Source organism: Colletotrichum jinshuiense, chromosome 3 (assembly GCF_051148585.1).
Source record: "Colletotrichum jinshuiense chromosome 3, complete sequence".
NCBI lineage: Eukaryota > Fungi > Ascomycota > Sordariomycetes > Glomerellales > Glomerellaceae > Colletotrichum > Colletotrichum jinshuiense.
Genome location: NC_139310.1, coordinates 5,114,948 through 5,137,591, shown reverse-complemented (window position 1 = coordinate 5,137,591; position 22,644 = coordinate 5,114,948). Strand labels below are relative to the sequence as shown.

General features: G+C 56.3%; 6 protein-coding genes across 6 annotated transcripts; 3 read left to right on the top strand and 3 right to left on the bottom strand.

Annotated features, from left to right (window-relative positions):
- Positions 1-537: 537 nt before the first annotated feature.
- EsH8_III_001339 (uncharacterized protein) lies at positions 538-907 on the bottom strand (the record flags this gene model as incomplete). Its single annotated transcript, XM_083263064.1, has 2 exons — positions 538-781; positions 855-907. The coding sequence occupies 2 exons, from the start codon at positions 905-907 to the stop codon at positions 538-540; spliced, it is 297 nt and encodes a 98-aa protein (XP_083123551.1).
- Positions 908-2,173: 1,266 nt separating this feature from the next.
- EsH8_III_001338 (DUF3433 domain-containing protein) lies at positions 2,174-5,039 on the top strand (the record flags this gene model as incomplete). Its single annotated transcript, XM_083263063.1, has 2 exons — positions 2,174-2,231; positions 2,440-5,039. 2 exons carry the CDS (start codon positions 2,174-2,176, stop codon positions 5,037-5,039), a joined length of 2,658 nt encoding a protein of 885 aa, XP_083123550.1.
- Positions 5,040-6,806: 1,767 nt separating this feature from the next.
- Positions 6,807-8,207, bottom strand: EsH8_III_001337 (uncharacterized protein; the record flags this gene model as incomplete). The annotated part of the gene is made up of 1 exon (XM_083263062.1): positions 6,807-8,207. The coding sequence occupies one exon, from the start codon at positions 8,205-8,207 to the stop codon at positions 6,807-6,809; it is 1,401 nt and encodes a 466-aa protein (XP_083123549.1).
- A 4,971-nt stretch (positions 8,208-13,178) lies between these two features.
- EsH8_III_001336 (uncharacterized protein) lies at positions 13,179-17,154 on the top strand (the record flags this gene model as incomplete). Its single annotated transcript, XM_083263061.1, has 3 exons — positions 13,179-13,205; positions 14,752-16,819; positions 16,922-17,154. The coding sequence occupies 3 exons, from the start codon at positions 13,179-13,181 to the stop codon at positions 17,152-17,154; spliced, it is 2,328 nt and encodes a 775-aa protein (XP_083123548.1).
- A 1,561-nt stretch (positions 17,155-18,715) lies between these two features.
- EsH8_III_001335 (uncharacterized protein) lies at positions 18,716-21,084 on the top strand (the record flags this gene model as incomplete). The annotated part of the gene is made up of 3 exons (XM_083263060.1): positions 18,716-19,121; positions 19,201-19,388; positions 20,455-21,084. The coding sequence occupies 3 exons, from the start codon at positions 18,716-18,718 to the stop codon at positions 21,082-21,084; spliced, it is 1,224 nt and encodes a 407-aa protein (XP_083123547.1).
- Positions 21,085-21,254: 170 nt separating this feature from the next.
- Positions 21,255-22,293, bottom strand: EsH8_III_001334 (phosphoribosylaminoimidazolesuccinocarboxamide synthase; the record flags this gene model as incomplete). The annotated part of the gene is made up of 3 exons (XM_083263059.1): positions 21,255-21,829; positions 21,886-22,045; positions 22,105-22,293. 3 exons carry the CDS (start codon positions 22,291-22,293, stop codon positions 21,255-21,257), a joined length of 924 nt encoding a protein of 307 aa, XP_083123546.1.
- Positions 22,294-22,644: the final 351 nt, after the last annotated feature.

Sequence of the window (22,644 nt, the reverse complement as noted above, 5' to 3'; positions counted from 1 at the left end):
AAGGGGAGGGGGGATTGTTCGAATCCAATGTCACGGCCCGAGGACATGGCGACACACCGTCTACATGTAGGGGGGGCAAGGGCATGAACTTGGGAAAGCATGAACTAGCCGCCTCTCTCATTGTCAGAACGGCGGGAGGAGAGACTCGGTCGAGTTCTCGAACGTCGCATGTTGAAGAAGGTGAGACGGCGAATTGGTGCCGGTAGCGAGGCAGTGACACAGATGATCAGGAGAAATTCTTAGCAACGCCGTGATGACGCGAGTCTCATGCCGAAACCTGCACGCTAGGAAGCATCAAGCGGCAGACCGCTAGATCTGTCGTCCGATGTTTGGCAGTTGATAGGCGGTGAGGATCAGCCTCATGTACCGGGCCCTGTCCCGCCTCCCGGATGAATCGCGACAGGGTATAAGTAAAACTCTTAGCCCCTAGGGGTTAGAGAGATGTCGTAGACATATATGGGTTTATATGCCGGTTATGTATCCAGCCTCGTCCCGAAGTCGCTATTTTAGGCCTGCTACTTTACTAACACGTTCCTCCTAGCACTCCCCTCTATCTTGGCAGTTGCCGTACGCACCGGGGCCTTGCCGGACAAGAGTTACGAGACCGTAGATGGAGTCCCCATCCACCCAGAGCTTGGTGTCTGCAGGTGTGACGGGGTCTTGAGAGCCCCAAGGGTCCTCGTTTATCGCAGTATTGGCAAGGATGATGTGCTGGCAGAACTCAGGGACCCAGTCGTCAACGACCAGCACAAGGTCGCCTAGCCCTACGTGCGGCTTCTTTCTAGCGACGATGTCAAGCTTCTGCGGGTTCTTATAATACAGCCAGGCTATCGTCAGGCCCGAAGATGGCGAACGGCTGCCGCCCTGCAAATGCCTCGGTCGGGGGTGCCACGGGGTCCAGGACCATGAATGATGCCGTGTAGCGACCCGGGGACGGGCCCCACGAGAAGCTTGGACTCAGGACATGGGCGGTATCTCGGTATGTCTTCAGATCCTGGCAGTATCGTGCCTCCGGTGGCCTGGGACGGTTCGTAGGTGGGATCCGCCATCAGCGCACTCGGTAGGTTCCACCGCAACTCAGGCCAGCCCGCAATATGAAGAATGGATAGCCACCGCGGGCAACGAGGGCCTTGATGATAATGCCCATGAAGCCCATGATGCTTGCTCGAGGCAACGGGCAGGTTTCACAATCAGGGGAAACAATAAAGAAAACCGCACGAGAAGCCGGGACACGATTTTCCAGGCTTCTGGAGCTGTGGGGCCGATGGCCGCCCCTGCAGCCCAGCCACTGAGAATGTTCCCCCTCCGCAGGCCTCGGTGGCACCGGAGGTGGAGACATGCTGCCGCCCGGTGGGGTGGGCTGTCCTATCCGCCTGTCACTTTCTTTGGTGCTCACTCACACTGCAGGGTCGCTGTCGTTGTCAGGCACATGGGCGCACGAGCCCAAGGCAGCCCCGGCATCACTGAGGCGACCTGTTTTTGGGTTGGGAGATGGCTGCAGGACAGCTGTACTGCAGGATACGTACCCGCTCCCCCGGTGACTCGACCGTGTTGATCGGTGTGACGGGAATACAAAGACGGGGTGAAGGGCTGCCACGACGAGAAATCCTCTATGTTTGTCCCCCTTCACTTCTTTTCTTCGGTCTTGGTCTTGAAATCTCAACATTGGATTTCGCTTCCTGCGGGAGGGCTTTGATTTTTATTTTCCATAGTATTCGCAAGAAAATATTTTCTGGTAAGCCCCCCCCGTCCCCTGCTTTTAGCCCCCTCGTTTCTTTTCTGGTTCCTGCATCCGGGGCGCTACGGGGGTTAGCGTCCGTCTGTCCAGTGCCCCGTACTCCAAACAGCCCCTCCCAGGGCCCCCGGCATTTTCGGTGGGTTCCGGTGGCTGGGAAGGCAACGCCGCCCAACCTCCAGCCTCCGAACTTCACGACTCTCGCCGCTGCGACTCTGGCGATGCGTCGTTTCCCCCAACCACTTGCAATTTTTTTGCCAAACACCAAAACCTCACCACCACCCAACCAGGATGCATAGCCTTCTCTTTCCCCCCCTCCTCTGCATCATGCACCCGTTGCGTTGCAGACATCTTCGTCGCCTCTGTACCTCGTAATTGGCTCGTTGCTTCGTTCCAAGTGGAGGCTCATCCGCCATATTTGGTAGATTCTCACGACCCATGAAAGACGCCATGCGTTCTGATAACAACCATTCCCAGGCATTCGCCCAGCCTCAACGTATGTTTACATCCTGCATCGCAACTTGAACCTCTTTTTTTTTCTTCACTTCTTCACCCATCCACACACACACTCTCTCTCTCTCACACACTCTCTCTCACACCTCTCCCATTCTTCCGTCACCACCTTCTTCTCCTCCTCCATTCCTACCCAAGCCTCCCCGATATTCATCCATCTCTGATTCGTGGTGCTGACGGTCGCATCGCAGGCGGCCAATATCCTCCTCAGTTTTGGTCTGCCAGAACACCATCACAGCAGTCATCCACCCCAAACACCATCCAACCCCACCACGCAGCAAGGCAGCATTATGCGAACGGCATAGAGGAACAGGACTCCAGCCCCCAGGAAACCCTCTCTCCGCCGCCGCCCTTCGTCCCCCACGCCCCCTCGCCACCGTCGCAGCCATCTCATCCAAACGACTTTCGTCCGCAGCAAGACTTCCCTGCTCCGGTCGTCATCAGTAGCATGTTCACCTCCCAGGACCCCTACGTCTCCCAGCCCGCCGTCCGCTTCAATGAGGCCCAGCTCGCCGTGGATGAGGTCGCAAACCGCGCCCGCAGTAAGGGTTTTCGCGACGAGCTCACCATCGCCGCCAACGGCTCCGTCACCCCGGGTGTCGACGACACCCCCTACCTTCGCTATGCGCTGGAAGCTCTGACGCGGGAGCACGGCCACAACTTCTCCCCCCCGTCCAGCATATCCTCTCCCGCCGAGAACCAGGGCTACTACCGCGTCGCCGGCTACCTTCCGGATGACCTCCAGAGCCCGCAAATCAGCGGCGACCCCGAAACCGGCTTCCACCCCATGGCCCCTGCTCCCAGCCACACCCGAGACTCGGCCCGCCGCCAGTCACGCCCGCAGTCCCACGCCGGCGAGCGGCCTTCCATGTCACTGGGCACCCGCATCATTTCCATGTCGCCGCCCCAGACGGCCGACTCTAGGAATCACCACCACAGCCAGGAACAGCCCCTGCTCGCCGAGCCCACGCCGAAATGGCTGCCCATCAGCGAGAGGGAGAGCGTCTTCCCGGGCATGACGAAGCTCGACACCATTGACGAAGACCGCGAGATATTCCCCCGTCTCAACTACGTGCCCACAGTCCTGCGGCTCCCCTCCATGATTGCCCTCGCCACGCTATGCGTTCTCATGGTTGCCTGCCTGATGCTGGCCGCCATCTACTCGCCCATCCAGCCCGGGCTGCTGACTTACGGCGAAACCATCTACAGCGCCAAGTACTTCCTGTTCCGCATCGTGCCTCAGATCTTCGCCGCCGCCATCTTCGTCTACGCGCAGTGCGTCACTACGGCCACGCTCCGGATCCTGCCGTTCGTCGCCCTGACAGACGACGACCCTCAGCGGAGACGACACGCCCTCTTCCAGAACCTCTACCCCGCGACGTTCCTGCTCCCGAAGCTCGCCGGACCCATCCCGGTCAAGATTGCGCTGCTGATTCTTTGGCTGTCTGCATTCACCATCCCTCTCGCCAGCGCCTCTTTTACCGTCATCTTCAACGAGGTCTGGTACTGGAGCGCGGTCCAGGGCGTCGTCTGGGCGCTGGTGGCCCTCTACTTCCTCCTCATCATCGCCGTCGTCGTGCTGATGCTGTTCTGGCGCAACCGGGTGACGGGGCTCATGTGGGATGCGAGGTCCATCGCCGACTTCTCCGTCATGATTAGCAGGAGCAACACGCACGACTCATACCGCGGGTCGGAGGTTGCGGATAGCCGGGCGACCCTTCGCAGAGTCCTCCGAAACCGCATCGTCGACAGGCTCGGCTACTGGATGACGGACAACAACCAGGAGGCGCCTTGGTACGGCCTCGGCACCGAGCACTCGCAGGGCCACACGCCTTCCGACCTCCACTACGACGTCAAGAACGAGTCCGACCGGCGTTCCATCACCTCCAACTTGATTGCGGCAGGCCACGACGACTACATCCGGACGCTGTATCTCCCCTGGTGCTTGCGGACGGGCCAGGTGCTCTTCTTCGTCATCGCCGCCACGGTCCTCCTCGCCGCCCTCTTCGTCGTGTCCTTCCTCAACCGAACAAGCCTGGTCCTCGGCTTCCGCCCGGGCGTCCACGCAGGCCCCATCGCCGGCGCCTTCTCCGCCGCCAACTTCCTCTACAGCTTCGTCCCGAGCTTCATCGGCCTGCTCCTCTACCTCGCGTTCCAGTCCATCGAGCAGTACATCCGCATCCTCCAGCCCTGGGCCGACCTCGGCGCCAAGGACGGCGCCCCGGCCTCCCGCTCCATCCTCGCCGACTACGCCGCCTGCCTCCCGCTCCAGTCCACCCTCCACGCCCTCCGCAACGGCCACTGGCGCGTCGCGATCCTCTCGCTCCTCTCCCTCATCCTCGTCTTCCTCCCGGTCCTCGGCGGCGGCCTCTTCATGGCCCTGACCTCGGTCCCCGAAGGCGGCGTCCGCATGTACCCCAACGTCCCCGTCTTCGGCGTCATCCTCGCCCTCCTCGTCCTGTACCTCTTCGCCCTCATCTCCCTCATCTTCGGGCGGAACCAGTACCGCCTGCCGCACGCCGTCACCTGCCCCGCCGAGATCTTCTCCTTCCTCGCCAACGACGACAACGCCCAGGACCCGGCCTTCCAGGCCGCGCCCCGCTCCAAGGAGAAGCTGCGCGTGTACCTCGGCGCCGGCCCGGGGTCGACGTCGCCCGCGTCGCAGAGCACGTGGATGTTTGGCTACTGGCCCGGCCGCGACGAGAGGCGCCTCGGCGTCAGGAGGCAGAAGCGCTTCACGGAGCGCAAGTCCTTCCACGAGCGGGCGACCTCGCGCCACTCAATGATTTAAAACGAAAAAAAATGTCTAATGAAATATTTTAAGCCCCCCTCTCCCCCCTCCTAAGGGTGGACGATTGGGGGGACGCGAGCTACGATCTAATGAAGTGAATCTGATGCTACGATATTTTCGTATCTGAGGAGTTTTTATTCCCCCCCACCCCAACGACAACCCCGATTTTGGAGACGAAAGAAGACGAAGAAGACGAAGAAGAAAGGAAAAGAATGTCGTTCAGACTTGTTTGGGTATATCATGCATTGGCGTTTTCTGGATTCAGCATTGTGTATATGGGGGTTTGCCATACTATTATTTGTTTTATGTTTCTCAACTTTTTTGTTGCATTGGCACGGCGTTGTCGGGGCAGTGGAGGGGAGCGTTTTTTATCTTTGAAAAAATCATGGTATGACGACGAATCAAGAATGGAGTTTTGATGACGAGTTTTATGCCAAGTATGAGAATGTCTTTTTTTTATCCAGCAATGGGACGCCTGCTTGTAATTGTTCAAAATTGTACCAAGGGGGATCAAGGGGAGGGGGGGCTTTGCTATTCGCCCCCTCCCCTTTACCCAAGCTTTCAGGGGGGCGGAAGGGAGAGATAGAGAGAGGTATGGAAAGACCCTCAAACCTAGTTGTTTTGGTTCCGAAATCTAGACTCTTTTTGTATCGTGGCCGTCCCGTCCGACCGGCTTGTGAAAGGGGAAGAAGAAGAAAAAAAGGAGGTCTGGAACATGGTTGACTGGAATTCGAACCCTGACACTCTAATCTTTTTTTTTCCCGCTCCCCCTCCCCCCTTTATCAACCAAACGACTAGACCCTCACTTTCCCGTCCCATTCCCTCCCTCGGCATGTCGCGCGTTCCTTGCTAGTCACTCTGGAGACTAGCAACTGCGAGCCCTTGATCGTTTCACATGGGTCCGGATAAGGTTTCTCTCTCTCTCTCTCTCCTTGGTCTGGTCTAATTTCCACTGTCCCGTCTTCATGAAAGGCACGCAGTAATATGATGCTGTTTAATTTCCAGGCTTCGGAAATGGGGCTCGTCTTTTTCATCTTCAAGTGTCAACAAATGGAAGTGTTGGTTCCTTGTTTCAGCTACGGTATTATGCTATCTTTTTTAGCCTCGCTCCTTCCTTCCTTATCCTCTCTTGGGATTTTGTTCAAGCTATCACTGAGTGACGATGATGATGTTGTTGTTGTCCCAGCCTGCCTTTTGGGCCGTAGCCACGTATGTGAAATGGCCTTGGGTATCTCGCTCAAATTACCTCCGACCATGAACTCGCGAGTTTGAAGCCCATCGCCAACCAAGACTTCTTGTCGTTTCTCTTTCGTGAAGGAGAAACACCCGTGTCCCCCTTTTCTGTCCCGTAAAGACTCTCGCCATAATTTTGCCACGTCTCATCCCCTTCATTGATGCGTCTGTATCTCGTTCCGCCCATCCCTTCGTGCTTTGCTTGCTAGTTGCTTCCGCCACCTCACCTCGCTCTCTGCCCGCTTGTTGACTAGTTCCTCCTCCAAAACCGTACCCTTCGTTAATAGGTTGTAATAAAACATGAGTAAAGATGAGCACATTAGAGCGTAAGGTCAGTCACAGAACGTGGCAATAACTCAGAGCGGACGAAACAACACACCAAAGGGGGACAACAGAACATTAAAAACATAGAAATGAGAAAATCAAAAAAGCAACGCTGCGCTGAAATGGAAATGCGCCGGCTAATCCACGTTTCCCATCCTTCGTATGGTTATAGGTCGTAATGCGCAAAGGGGATGATGTAGTTTCATCCATTCAAAGGTCTCCCTTTGTACGCCCAAACATGCGCCCGAAACGGGCCCCCGGCCTCTTCTGCCTTTCAAACAGCATCTGGTTCTCCTGGATTCTCTCTGCCTCGGTCTCGGCACGAGACTTCCGCAGTTGAGCATCGGCAAAGGCGGCCCCCTTGCCGCTTCGCCGGGCCTCGCTTGCTGTGCGCTTGTGCAAAGTCTTGACGAGGCGGGAGATGGCGTGCTCAGGCTCTGAATCATCCGAGTCCGACTCTGAGTCCGAGTCAAAGTCGAAGAACGACTTTGGTGTGTCCGGACCGCACGAGTCGTTCATTGTGGGAGTCTGCGGTGGCCTAAGGGCGGATCGGGGTTGAGTGAGGTCAACAGAGCTGTTGGATGCAGGGTAACAGCTCCCGTTTGAGGTGTGAGGTCTCGCATAGGGGGAGGGCAAAGGAGAGTAGAGTGGCGAATAGAGGGATGTAGTTGCAGGAGAGTATAGAGGAGCTGCGACGGGAGCAGGCATAGAGTGAAGGTGGATAGGCGGTGGTCGCGGACCTTTGCGGTATCTTGACAGGCCTGGTGTTATTGATAACTTAGACATGCGTGGTGGAGGTGGCGGCGGGTAATCCGGTGCCTGGGGCTGGGCCCGTGGGAAGATGCTGTAAGAGCGGACGGTGCGGACGGTCCGGCGGAGTCCCTGAGGGCCTTGAGGCTCTTCGGGGTCCTCGGGACAGGTGGAGGGTAGCGGGCCATGGGGCTTTGGCATAACTTTCTGTGGCTGGGGTCGGGTCACAGGGTCCTCCTTTGGGGGAGGGGTAGGTGATTGCAAGTGCTTGACTTGGATGTTGTACTCCACGGGCCGTGGTGGCAACGGGTGATCAGAATAGTTGATACATCCTGTCTTTCTTGCCCTCCTGATATGCGGTGATGGTATCAGGGCAGGGTACTGTGTCTTGGACTTCTCCGGGGTCTGCTGACTCGAATCCGCGGCAGAAGGCCAGAAAGTGTCCCATAGCTGAGAGGCAGAGGCATGGTACTGGTAGTCATCGTCCAGTGACACTTCCGAGTCAGTACGGTCGTCAATGAGGCTGGGAACTGAGCCATTCGAGCTGTGCGAGCCGTGTGAGCCGATGGAGGTGCGATCCCTCCTCGTTGGAGTTTCTGGACATGTAAACTTTCGGTTGTGATCTCGGTCAAGGTCCTCCGGTGAGTAGGTCTGCCCGGCTCTTCTGTACGGGTTGGGGGTTGGCGTGCCATCAGGCCGAGGATAGGAGAAGTTTGCATAGCCGTAGTATTTAGAAACGAGCTTGAGGTGAGCAAGCTTGGTTTGCCGTTCCATGCTTGCTGGCCGGGATGATGAATTAGGTGCCTTCGCTGTGTCGGGCTCTTGCACGCACCCGATCAGGTCCTCGTGAGAAGCAGACATGATTGCAGTCCTCGTCTGCAACGCCGCTCTGGATCAATATCTGAAGTGAAACTCTGGAGATGTCGACGCCACGATAAATGTAATGGCCGAGGGGCCCGAGGGTGGGCGAGGGAGAGGCAACGATATATGCATGAGATCGTCTGGAGGCCGTCTCCCTGCCACAAGCAAAATTTATGTATGCATCCTATGTCATCGCCCAAATCGTTTGCCTTCCGACCAACGGCTAACAACAACAGGGGAACAAATATGCAGCATCGTGTCTTGGTCTCTATCCTCCTAGTCTCGTCGTGAGTTCGGATCCACCTGGTGGCTAATTATGCCACCTAGACCATCCCCTGCAATTCTCAGACATTCCTTACCTGGAGACTATCCCTCGTGCGATATGCATACTTGGTGACGGATGGCGTTGGAGCCAATCAGAGCTTTTTGCGAGACGCAAAGTATGCCCAGTCTTCTGTGGGGAGTCGACGGGCATCGGAAGCTGGCAGGAGAGCCTCGACGGCTCTTGAAGGGAATGGCATGCTGCCCGCTGGCGAGCTCCGGTTGGGACGGAATGTACGACGACCTCAAAGGGTATGACCTTGAGTTTGCATTACTCAAGTTTTCATAACGTACCAGGCAACGCGCTTGGGGAAACTTTCGCTGGTCCGTCGTTTGTGATGATTATGAAGTCTCTTAAGTTATACCCACGAGAGAGAAAGAGAGAGAGGCCATCGAATTCGCCCCCTCCCAACGCACTGCTTCACAAAGAGAGGGGTATACTCTCCGTGGCGTCGATAATTCTGCGAGGGAAGAAGCAAGGAAAGGACACCTCCCTGCGGAGAACCCGGTCAAGAAACCCTCAACCACTTCCTCGTCTGTTGGCTTTTCCCCGTTTACCCGACCTCTCAATAACAAGGGACCTCTTGGAGACATGCTTAGTTCTCTGCAACTGTCAGTCGCGAGGCTAGAAGCTGCGTGGGGTCCAAAGAAAAAGCAAGGCAGGGTAAGTTTTCATGTGGAAACCAGTGGTCTGGAATGCGTCGACCTCCTCGGTGTCTCACTTCCACGGCGACGGCGCACTGCCTTCCGAGTCGATATCGCCACTGCGACCCGGGGACTCTTCTCAGCCTGCGTCTGTCGCAGCAAACTTGTGAAGGCCGGCCTAGAATGCTCGGGTTTTCTTCGCTTGACATACCGGCCACGGAAAAGGCGAGTCAGTAGATCATCAGCAAAGCAAAAGCTAACAAAAGCTTGGTGCAACGCAGTTCTGAGGACTTTGCCCACATAGACCATCATTCAAAATTGGATGCTTCCGAACAGACAGTGAAACAGAGAAATTGGGTGGCAGGGTTGTTTGTTTGGCTCTAGGGATTGGAGTTGACAATCTGAATATCTCGTCGGGCTCCATCCAAAGAGCCATCACCAAACCAGGAGACTTGGAAGCTCCAGATCGACGCGCAAGATCTCGATGAACCTCTCAATGGAAGGATCGTCGTTCAGAGCTGGCTCTGTCTCTTTCCTAGGCGGCTCAGCTGCGGGGTGGGAAAGCCTCCCAGTAGCCACAATCGTGGATGACGAAGAGTACGTTCCCCTTGATTCTGTTTGTTTGGTGGTAATCTTATTCTGTGGGCCAACTGTTTTGATACTGCCGTTTGCGACTGCTCGTAGGCATGCGGCGTTCTGGAGCAACGGCCGCCACTGTATGAAAGCCCGACTGTGTGTGGCTCGATCGATCGGATAGCGAGCGGATGGCGCGCGAAACCCAGTTCAAGAGGTAGATACATGGCGCTGAAAGAGAATGTTACGGGCGGCATAAGACCTTGGCTGAAGCGGAAGTTTTGGCAATTTGCCCAAGGACGTCATGCCGTCTGCCGAACGCCTTATGCGGCCAAAGGCGCATAGGGCGACAAGCCTCTCAAAACGATTGATGTCATCCGCCAGTGGTAGCTTTGAAATAAATAAAATAATTAACATGAAAGAAGTGGCAAAATAAACGGCCAAAGAGCGCTTGGCTTGCCGGGCAAGTGAGCATCCTCTACAGTTGACTTTGTTCCCCAGACACCGGGAAGCGGGAGATCGTCCTCAACTAGGGTGGCAGACGCTTCAGGATGTCGAGCTGATGGTTTTCCTCGCAAAAGAGCTTTCCCATTAAAGATGGGGGTTTCCTGATTTCCTCGACGTGACAATCCGATGGAGTGCCAGAGTAGCTGGATGATCGGCAGGGGATGATCGCCCTTAGCATACCAAGTACTCGTTGTCAGTTATCACAAGCCAGGGATGATCCTGCGGCCTGCGTGGTTTTGTGCGCTGTCGGAGATAAAAGTTTGCGGAGAAAGACAGCATGCAAGGGAGGGTTTGAAGCAGCTAGTAACTGTCCTACCTTGTCTTCTACGCCGAATCTGACTGCTGGACGGAGACAGGCTGAGCCGTGGATAATCGATCGCAGAGGTTGTAAAGTAAGAGCGGTGTTTCCCCTATTTTGGAGCCTCATGCTGACCGTGTCCCTGCGATTCCTGTGGTTTCTGTTGTTGAAGCTTGTGGTTTCTCCCTGCGATCAATCGTGACCGATGGTCTTTGGTGGTTTGGCTGTTTCACATGAGTTGGACTCCTCATTTGTCGAGTCAGAGCCCTTATGGGCGTCCCATAGCGAAGGGATAAGTCAGAGGCACTGTCGGGATCGATTCGAACGCTATAGATTGCAGAAACGCAAGATAAGGCCGTCGGCAGCAGAGCGAAGTGCCTCTCGTGTACTCTTGTGTCGCGGGTAGCCCAATTATGGTTGGGACTCAACCTATGCCCGAGAGCTACCGATACTATCCTTTTGCCACCATTTCATATCTGCTATGAGCTGATGGACCGCCTGGTGCTGGTGACACCAAGAAATCCCTGGATGGGCTGTGTTGTCGAGAAAAACCTCGAGCTATCCATTCTAATGGAGTAGGTGGTTACCGAGTACAAATGCTTCGATGGAAAGGAAGCACAGATTCCTTTTTCATCGGGCTGCATGAATACAATCGAGGCATCCCTATAGCTTCATATGGCTGTCGTATCCTTGACGTTGGGAGTTTATCAAATGTCTAGCAGGAGTTTGGTTGTATTGTCGAAAGATTTGGCAGGGAATATACCACGGAATATTAGGGTAGTGGCTCTCGGCAGTGTGATGGGTGAGATGATCGGGATGTCGTCAAAAGCAAGAAGGTCCCGGCCTCATGGGCTCGAATATTGTTTCCCAATTCTGCAAGAGGTTGCAGAGCGATCAGTCACAGAAGAATTGGCAAAGTGCCTTGGTGCCGGTCTGGAGTGTGAATGGAAGCTTAGGTTCCAGACACACGAGGCGGTTGAGAGCTTAATCGCGAGTCTGGCCCGTTGAGCGACGTGATTGGTCAAGGACGGATCAAGAAACAAGGGGTAGCCCTCGGGAGCGACCCGTTCTTTCCCAGTTTGATTCCCAAGCTCCCACCGGAGCACGGGCCCCCCTTGCTGGCAGCAGGGGGTTACCCAGAGATGGCCCGTGCTCGCTGGAGGGTTGGGTGAGGTGAGCTTTCCTTTCGACATCTGGCTGGACATATTCGTGATAGTCGGTTCCATCTTTGATAGGTACTGCACTCTTCCAACACGCATTGACTATCCAAGCCGCAGCCCGGTTTTCCAGAGAACTCCGTCGATGACAATCGTCTCTCTGTCTCTATCCCGGACCATGTTCTCGGATGCAAGCAAAGCCGGGCCCTTTAGTTCGTAAGCTATGAACATACCTATGATGTCTAGCCTACTCCCAGATGTGATGTGTCCAGACAGCATCTTCACCTTGTTTTCGAGGTCCACGGCACACCACAAACCCGAGTATCTATCTCATCCAACCCATCCCACCGGCCCTCCCCGGCGCAACCCAGCCTATCGGGACTGCTGAAGAAGGGGGGAGGCCGAAGTGCGGGTGATTGGCGGTTTGAGTGGGTTTCGTTACTCCGCAGTGACAACTCACACTCACCCACACCTGAATTTCACTCTCACGCTCACTCTCACACTCACTCTTGTCTGCTCTCACCGCCTGCTGCACACACAACTATCTTAGATTATGAGGTGGTCATGGATGCTGGAAGCTACCGTAGTGGCCATGATCTGGGTCGAGGCCAAGGCCATGCTATCGCCAATATGGGTGCACACTGGGAACGACTACGCCGATTTCCTTCCTTCCTTTTTCCCTGCCTTTCCTCACCCTCTGCGGCCGATGAAGCTACCGACGTCCACTCCATGCCCATGCGTGCACTCACCACAGGCAGGTCCCAGCCCCCCCATTATTTCTCACTGGCTCAGCCGTCGGCACCACGGGCAGGTTCCCTGCTTCTCGCGACTTCCCTGCCACAGCTCATCGGCCAGTCGTCGGTCAATCAGCAGGTGAGGCGAGCAGCTCTAATTTCCTCCGTCGCACCTTGACCTGACGGCCCATCCGTCCCAATTGACACCTAATGCCCGATGTGTCAGCTCATGTCTCCCGAGTTTCTTTTGTCCCATGCTTCCCCTGCTAACTTCAGCAGACGGGGTGTTCCTGGGACAGCTCACGCGTGGCCTCTGGCTATATTCCGCGGCAGTGGACCATGTCTATGTAACCCGCGATCCCATGCGCGTAATAGCAACAATAGTCGATGGGGGGAGCCATGCATCGATCAGACTTAAGAGGTGCTGTTAAGCAGTCCAATCCTGAAAGCTGCAGCCATCTTCCAGGGCGGCGCTGCAACAGACGGCAGCTCGCCGATCCACATTGTGTGCATATCAATGTAGTGTAGGTAGGTACCTTGCCAACTGTCCTCAGGCTAAGGTGCCGCAAGACGACGAGCAAGGTGCAAAAAAGCTGCACTTGATGCACTTGCTGCACGTCGTGATTGACGGGTCTTGGGAGGCATGCGTACTCCTGCCGTACTCTCTCATCTAACGCTCTCATACGAGTACTAGCACCAGCATTAGAATATTCGCATGTACTCCCGTCTGCTCTCAATGTCCCTACCCTGCCTTACCCGCCAGGTGAGAGAGAGAGAGCTCCGCCGTAGCTGAAATTTGACGCGAGATGATGGGTTGGGGCCCTGCCGAAACAATTAAAACCCGTCACCTGTCCCCATCCCCGTGTGTTCCCCATCCCCATTCTGCCCTGCTCTCGTCGAGCTCGTACTTGCATCATAGTCATTCTGTCTTCGAACCTGATCCCGCCCTGATCTCGACAAATACCGACCCGTACACCCATCAATCCACCCATCCATGAGCTCGACACCCGCATCCTGACTGAGGTCGGATGGAGGAGGTGTTGCTGGGTGAGCTGCTATAGGTCCGTGTAGGCCTTGGGTACCAGCAGCCGCCGCCGCCGCTACCGCCACATTGGCTCAATCCAGCACAGCATTGACTGACATTGACTGAGCCGGAGGTGAATTGGACGAGCACCGCCAGAGCAACCCGAGACAGTCGTGATTGGTATCGAATCTGGGGCGTTTCCCAGGCCTGTTTGTCTGATTCTTGGGCTTGTTGTCTACGCGCATTGGCTGTCCATTGAGAGAGTGGGCGTGCACCTGTGTCGCAACCCAACCAACCTCAAGTCACACCAAGTGCAAGTGCGCGTTGTTCCCGCCCCTTCTCTTGTACTTTTCCTCAGGTGTCCTACGTGATGCCCTCCACACTCATCTCACTTGGAGTTGACAGCATCTGAAGGGAAGGCGCAACTGGGAAGGCGCATACCTACTACTCACCGGTCATTGCCCAATTGAGCGCTCCTGCCTTCTCTTGAGTTTTATTTCTCACGAGACAGGCGGCACGGGGAAAAGAATTGCACAGTCTTTTGTTGTTTTCTTTTTCCCCTACGCGTAATCAGCCAGCGGGCCTCCCGTCTTGCGCGAGCGCGCTCTCACTCACTCTCACTCTCACTCACTCTCTCACTCTCGCCCACTTTCTCTCATACCCCCCAAACGCCGCCAAAAAAATCCCACCTCGCCAACGTCGACGACAAACCACCATCGACACACATCGCAGTCCCCCTTCCTCCAAAAAAGGGACTGCCGGCGCGCGGCAATTGCTCCAACATACACGGCTCAAACTTGTATTTGCTCGCACCGGACTGAACGACAACAACATTGTTATTTCCACGAATCTCGAGCTTATCCTCTCCAATCCCGCACCCTCCAATCTTTCCGTTCGATTCCGCCCGCTCCCAAAGCGCATCTTCGCCTAGCCACCTACTTTTCCAACCTCACACCAGCCTCTCGCATTTCTTCCGCCTCAAACTTCTCCTGGCCAGCAACCTTACCACCCTCTTCCTTACTCTCTATCCAAGGACCCTCGCGTCTCCGCTCTTCAATTCTTCTCTGCCGAGCAGCATACTGCCTGCTCTCGCAGACCGCTTTTACTAATTCGCCTTTTTTGGGTGTGGTATCTGTACCCCCATCGTCAGAATACCACCCTACCGAGTAAGTCGTCCCCTGTTCCCTCCAACCTCACAATTTTCTTCCCATTGTTTCCCCAAGCTACCCACACCACCCTCGTGTGGCCTGGCCTACTCTCCGGTACTTGCTGACTCTTGGATCAGCGTCCACGCAGGTCTCCGTCACCCACACCTGCTCTACCGCCCTACACCTCCATTTCGAGTCACCACTTTGGTGGTGATACTTTCACCTTGTCTACTTCAGCAGGTCAGACTAGTGACCTGGGCAAAATCGCAAAGTTGACAGACCCAACCCCCCTTACGCCATCTAACGACCGTCACGAAATTAACGAAATCACGACCACTTCCGCGCAGCGCCAGCAGCAGCGGAGGCAAGCGCGAACCATCACCCCAGATCTGGCTGAGAGACCAACAACTCCAGCTTCCTCCATCCGCACCCTCCGTCGTACGCCGCGATTCGAAGCGACCCCTAGTCCGCAGTCAACACGCCAGGTCCACATTGAAGCCGCCTCGGTTGGATTCAGCCCCAAACCACAGCTTGCGACTGCACCTGCGCCCGCGTCCGCGCCCGCGCCAGCACTTGCGCCTGCGCCGACACTTAATTACGACTATCCCCGAATCGTTGCTCCTTACGACAGACGAAACTCACGTGCGCGAAGAGTTCTTTCCCAGGATCTGAGCGAGGATTTCTACGAAGAGTCCTCTGACGAAGCCCCGCATTACCGAGACCGAACACCCTCGTCTTCCCATAACCGACGCGAGTCTCATCGACCTCATCGCGTCTCCCGGAACACCCGCGGCGCCATCCTATTTGCCCTCGAGGAAGCGCTCCGACTGCCTCACCCGTTCACGCCCGACGAGATCGAAGAAAACGCATCCATGGCCGACCTGATCGCAGGCGGTGCCGCCGCCGCTTCCAACGGAAATGCATCCACGTCGACACGCCAGCGTCCTACCGGAGCCCCCAACCCTACCAGCTCGCCTTCCGGAATTCGTGGTCCCAGAATGATCATGCAGGAGCGAGCTGCTAGAGAGGCCGCCCGACAGAGAGCCGAGCAGGAACAGATGCAGTTGGAGAGACAGCGAGCCGAGCAGGAAGCTCGTCTATTGGAGGAGACGCAGAGACGGAATGCGGAGCGCCGAGCTGCCGCCGCCACTACTGGCGCTGCCGGAGGAGGATCAGCTGGTGGCACTGCAAATGTGCCCCAACAGGACCCCACCTCCCAACGGCGACCCGTAGTCACCGACACCCCACAAACCCGACCTACCCCGGGAGGAAGCTCCCGTCAGCCGACTACTTCACAGGCTCAGTCTCGACCTGGTCGAGCGACATCGACTTCGCAGCCAGGCCAGCAACCCTACAGCACCGTCCCCCAGGCCAGCACTACTCAGCAGCCTGCCATTTCCGCCGCCCAGGGAGCTCAGGACACGGTCGCCACGGGATCAAGACCTAGAAATTCTTTCCCCCACGCCTTCGAACGTTGGGAGACCCTGTCGGCTCACTGGGAAGGCCTTACCAGCTTCTGGATCAGACGCCTGGAGCAGAACAACCAAGATATCGAACGCGACCCTGTCAACCAGGCACTCTCTCGCCAGGTGACCGACCTTACGGCAGCCGGTGCCAACCTGTTCCATGCGGTCGTCGAGCTGCAGCGTCTCCGCGCCAGTTCGGAGCGCAAGTTCCAGCGATGGTTTTTTGAGACCAGAGCCGAGCTGGAGCGAGCCCAGGAAGTCAATGCCATGCTGGAGGCTGCCCTTGAAGAGGAGAGACGTGCTAGAGAAAACGCTGTCCAGGCCGCCATCCTGAAGGAGCGACAACACTCGGCCAACGACGAGCGCGTCAGAGAGATGAAGAAGGAGCTGCAGATTTCCAAGGAGGAGGCCCGTCGTGCCTGGGAGGAACTCGGAAGACGTGAGCACGAGGAGCGCGAGCGAACCCAGTCGTTGCAGAGCGGCCAGCCTACGATTCTTGGCGGCGTTCAGGTCGTCCCCATGACCCAGGGTGTCCCTAGCCGTCACGGCAGCTCTCGCGAGCAGCGCGCATACCAGCCCGAGTACAGTGGCCAGCAGAGTGGCTATGCTGGTGATTACTCGCAAGCCCCCAGCGGCCAACCCATCCCCGCGGGCTCTGACAGCTTTTACCAGTCCGGCGAGCCGGGCCAGGAGGGCGTCAGCTACACTGGTGCTGGTTCTGAAGGCGGTTACTCTGAAGGTGAGTACGCGATTGATGCGCAGGGCCAGTTTATTCGCGATTCCCAGGGAAACAAGGTCCCCTTCATTGCTCCACCTTCTCCAGTTTCTGACGAGGGCATAGAAGAGTATGAAACTCCCGCGACCAACCCTCCCAGCGCCGGTTACTCACAAACCCCCACCACATCGGCCGGAGGTCAACAGCAGCAAACCACTCAAGATTACTCCGGTTCGGGTTACGCAGCTCCGGGCTGGGAGACCGTGCCCAGGCACCACCACCCGACTCGCCTTAGCGACGTCATGGAGGAGGAGGACGAGCGCAGTCGTGCTAGCAACAGTCAGGTTGGCCGCCGCTAGGTACCTTGAACTCGACCACGGGTCAGCGAACGGTTGATGCTCATAATTCCTGCACAACTTACCTGGGAGAGAGTGGCACTAAACGAGTATTACGAATTCTTCTGCACGAACACATGACTCGGAGGACGTTAAAGGCAATCCATGCTCATGATTGCATAATCGACAGGCACATACTTCATATCACGATCGCGGCCTGATTCATTTCCGGTTATTGGCATCGGGATTAGACTGCACGCGTGATGGGCAGATATGGACTGCCCCCTTTAGACATTGTTGGACTTTCTCAAGCGCGACTGGGCTTTTTTTCCTTTTTCTCTCTCTCTCTTTGGCATTACACCATCTGGCGAGCTTTGCGATAAAAAAAGAAATGATTGAGAGACGATTCGGCAGGCGGGTCGGGCTTGGCATGGATGGTCAGCATTGCATGGCATACTGTGTTTTCGTTTTGGCGGCATTCGATTATGAATGATTTTCTCGAACTGGCTTTCCTGTCGTCTCCTGCCTCGGGGTCTCCTAGGGCACGCATACCAACAACTTATTCTCCCGGAAATGACGGCTTGTGCACAGCTGGTATCACCGGTGGAATTCGCAGTGCTTCTGGAGGAGAAAGGATATGAGAGGAAGCTCGGGGAGGGTTATTGGACTTTGGCTTTGAGGTCGTTTACAGCCTTGGGTCGAATGGACGGGTGGGAGGGAGCCTTGTATTTGTAGGAAAGACTCCGAAAGGCGTAGGAGATAATTCATCGCACGAGCAACGGTACATACTGCTCCATTCCATGGAATGCGCTTACTGGGTGATCTAACGGCTGGGGTCCGTAGCCAGCACCAGCTTTGTTCCTGATTCGGGAGGTTGGCGCATGAGGGGCAACGGCCAGCCTGCCTTCTCCCCTCATACGATGCATTCCTGATATCAGACAGCGTCTCGGTGCCCGTCCCGGCGGCTGAAACAAGAACGCACTCACCGTCATCCCTCGACAGGAGTACATCATAAGCTTTGTCAGCCACGGGAAGCTGATGTGGGGAGAGGGGTTGCCGTCTTGCTCAATCCTTTGCGCGGGGGCGGGGCCGAATCATGCTCGAGGGGTCGGTCCCCCGGATGCTTGATCGCACCGCTTCTTCCGTTGAACAACAGACAGATATATTCTTTGCCTGGTCGCCCCGTTGACTGCTTTTTCTTTTCTTATTTTTGGTGGACCAGAGACGGGGGGTAGTGGCGAATGATTGCTGTGACGCTCGCCTGGATCTGCTGCTCCCCGGCTGGCTGGCTGCCTCTTGGCTCGCCTTACTGATGTGGCGGCCAACCATGATCGGGGACGAAAGGACAGGGGGGGCAGGGGTGCGGGCGTGCGGTGCGCGTTTGGGGGGAATTGCGAAGTTGCGCGATTCTGCGTAGCCTTCTTATACAATCAAAATACGCCAATACAATCCAATCTACGTCGTAGGTTCTTTGGGACTTTTGCTGCCAAAGGGGTCTTGTTTCCAAATGCCCTAGTCCAGGTTGTCTATATTTCCAAAACCTCACATCTCTCCTATCATTGTCTATTGTCAGTATCGCCTGCCCATGATGCCGCTGACATACCCTGCCGTCGACAATAAGGATGCCTCCTTCAGCTTGGCCGAAAGGCTCGCGGCGTTTCACATCGATGAGCTGATATCATCAGAAGTGAAAGATGCGCGTCCGGCGGTCATATCGGAAAGGCTCCCGGACTGGATTTCCTCCAGCAATACTGCTGACCTTGTCAACTGGCACCTGTTCGAAGACCAGTCTGGGTCATCGAGCGAAGCAAGTTCTGGCGCCAGGGGTCATGTTCTGCCATATCATGTTCAGTATCCATTGGAACCAACACCCCAGCAGGATGATGAACCCAACGGAACACGGGCAAGCAACTCAATTGCTCCCAGCGCCGACCCCGATGTGCCCCAACGGAGCAAAGATAGCAACAGCTCGACCCCGCCCGACCCTTCGGGTGTGTTGGTGGACGAGGTGTTCCCGGTCGATCCTGTTTGCGGGGATGGCATAGCTATTGGGGGATCTTGCTCGAATAGCACAAACGCATCCTATACCGACCCCCATTTACACGACAACTCAGACACAGACCATCGACCGGTTGTTCCAGCTCGGGAAGTATCCAGATCCGGTTATAAGTCTTCGCGCCCCGCTCCAATCTGGGCGACGGTCACGGATCCCGTGGAAAGACGCCGTATCCAGAACGGTATTGCCCAGCGTGCCTTTAGTAAGTCATAGGCACACATCTGAAAGCAAGATGGGAGTAGAGATGCTCTTGCTGACTCGGGGATTTAGAGCGGAAGGTTCGAGAAAACAAAGAAAAAGCCATCCAGGATTCACAAATCGTCTTTGGCAGCCGAGGAACTCAGCTTTCAGAGCATGACGGGGTTTACGGAGACTATATGATAGAAGCCCCCCTCGATCTAGACGATACTGGAGAGATGAGTGATTGTCCCTGGGGTGGCAGCAACATCAGATATGTGATTTCTCGGGGCAGTAAGTATGGGGGTCATTTAAACAGTAAAGAGGATGATGACCAGAAGATCTTTTTGAACGACGACCCCGTATTTTATTATCTCAACGTCTTGTCATCAGAGCAAGATTGGAGAGATCAGCAGCCTGTTTCGACGATAACAAGAGGCATCGAATCTGCTTCCGACTCTCTCGACGAACCAGCCAAGCCTGCGCTATTGGCCTGTCCTTATCTCAAATATGACCCGACAACTTACGGGCTGCGACGGAGCTGCCGTGGAGCAGCCTTCAAGACCATCCACAGACTGAAGTAAGTGAAACGAGGTTTTTTTTTATTTTTACAAGTATTTAAAATCATATACTAAGGCCGGAACTCAGGGAGCACTTGTACAGAACTCATCAGCAAAAGCCAAACTGCCAACGTTGCGGCAAAGTGTTTGGCGCAAGGGACGACCTGAGGGAGCATGCCCAGTCCGAAATCTCTTGCGAACTTGGACAAGAATCACCCGCCGAAGGCTTCGACGATATACAAAGGGATAAGTTGAGGAGCAAGAAGCGGAGTCCCGGGGTGAGGACGGACGTGGAAAAATGGGCCGAGGTCTTTCGAATTCTCTTTCCAGGCTGTACCGAGATTCCTGACCCATGTAAGCGAACGAACACCAGCCACGGCAGAAAAATGCGATAAGATTTCATGTTTACTGACTTGGGGCCTGATTCTAGTATACCAACCTTACCGCCCTGAACCAAGAAGCAACGGAGCCTTGCTAACGAGCGGGTCGGCTGGCGATAAACGCAAAGTATCTCATCACATCGCATCGCAGCTAGAGGAGGATACGTATCTCCAAATCGAGAAGATCGCAGGCAACGACCTGAGCGAGAAGAAACGACGCAAGCTTGCGAACGCGATTGTCCAAAACTTCATGGCAACGGCCTATCAGCATCCCGCCGGCGAGGGGCAAGTAGGAAGCGGCGAGACCAACGCGGCCGCCGCCAGCTCCGGCGATGACGGGGGCATTGACGACGGCATAAACAACACTGATGGAACTGTGAGCGAGGCCCAAAGCTCTCCCGGCATAGATGAAAATCCCTGGCCAAAGGTCCAGGGGGTTCTTGCAGCATGTCCAGCCACGGACTGGGACGTGGACGTCTCGGCGGTGCTTCAGCCAGAGCCTGGCTCAGTCGTGCCCCTAACGAATGAACTTCCACCGTCAGATATTCTTTGGAACCCGCTGGGCCTGGAGGGGTTCTGTGAAGAACTCTGGGCCTGGCCATACGGGATTAATACTGCTGTCAATTGCAACGGGCAGCTGCGATCAGGTTTAAGCCCTCGAGGAGACGGCGAGATGCCAGGGCAAGCTCCAGGTGTAGCTGTCGCCAAGCCCGTCATGGGGAACCCTGACAATGAGGAGTTCGCTTGGCCGGAACTAGGTGTTGCCTCATCGTCGCAGTGATTCCGTTGCGAGATTGATGTCATGGAAAGTGATTATTGCCGTTTTCGAGTCTTTGGTCATCTCAACAACATTATTCTGTTCTTTGCATTCATGTTTCATTTTTTATATGTATCGCGTGATTGTGTTTGGTGTTAGTTCACAGCGACGTCCTCCCAGATGCGCCCCCCGTCTCACGCCTGCGCGACAACCTCGTCGAAGCTCTTGCCCACCAGCTTCAGGAACACGTCCTTGTACTTCTCGGCCGTGGCCACGCACACCTCCTCGGGCAGCTTGACGCCCTCCTTGCCCTTGAGGCCCTCCTTGATGAGCCAGTTGCGGATGAACTGCTTGTCGAAGCTCTCCTGGTCCCTGCCGATCTCGTACTTGTCGGCGGGCCAGTAGCGGCTGCTGTCGGGCGTCAGGACCTCGTCGACGAGGACGATCTCGTCCGTGTCCGGGTCGACGCCGAACTCGAACTTGGTGTCGGCCAGGATGATGCCGCGCTCCTTGGCGTAGTCGCGGGCGGCCGAGTAGAGCTGCAGCGAGAGCTCCTCGACGCGCTTGGCGTACTTCTCGCCGACGAGCTTGACGGCCTCGTCGGGGTGAATGTTTTCGTCGTGCTCGCCCTGTTCGGCCTTGGTGCTGGGGGTGTAGATGGGCGTCTCAAAGGCCTGGCTCTGCTGCATGCCCGCGGGGACCTTGATGCCGTGGACGGTGCCCTTGGCCTTGTACTCGTTCCAGGCCGAGCCGGTCAGGTAGCCGCGAACTTTGCGGGGGTCAATGACGGGTGGGGGAGGGCGTTGGCCGGGATGGGGCACTTACCGATGGCCTCCAGGGGGACGACCTTGAGACGGCGGACCTGCATGGCGCGGTTCTTGATGAGGGCGGCGTCGGCGGCGGGCAGGCCGGCCGGGGGGTCGAGGGTGATGAAGTGGGTCTTGAGGCCGGGGACTCGGTCCGTCAGGACCTTGAACCAGTGGGCCTGCACAGTGGTCAGCAGCAAGAACCTGCATGGTGATTCGGCGGCTGGGGGCGGCCTACGGAGGCATGGGTGAGGATGGCGCCCTTGTCGGGGATGCCGTTCTGCATAACGACGTCAAAGGCCGAGACGCGGTCCGAGGCGACGAAGAGGAGCGTCTTCTCGTCCACCTCGAAGACGTCGCGGACCTTGCCCTGGCCGATCTTCTTGACGCCGGTGAGGTCGACGGAGGTGACACGGTCGGTCGCCATTGTGAGTGTGTGTGAGTGGGGTGGAGGGGTAGAGGGGTAGTTGATGGAGGGGCAAGAGGCCAAGAATTTTGGTTGTTGACGTGAGTGAGAAGAAGAAAAAAAGACGGGGAAGAGACGGGTGTCGAAGCAGGCACTCGTGGACGAGAATATACGATACGATGCCCTGGGCAATGCTCCTTGGTGGACGGAGGGAGAGGATGAGTCAAGTTCCAGCCGAGTTCGGGATGAGATGGGAAGTGCGAGTGAAAAGCCGCACCCGTCGGTACTGGAGTGACGAAAAGCGCATGAAAAAAATTTCCCCTTCGGGTGCAGCCGCTCCACTGGTACCCGTCGAAATGCTCGAACTCTCCC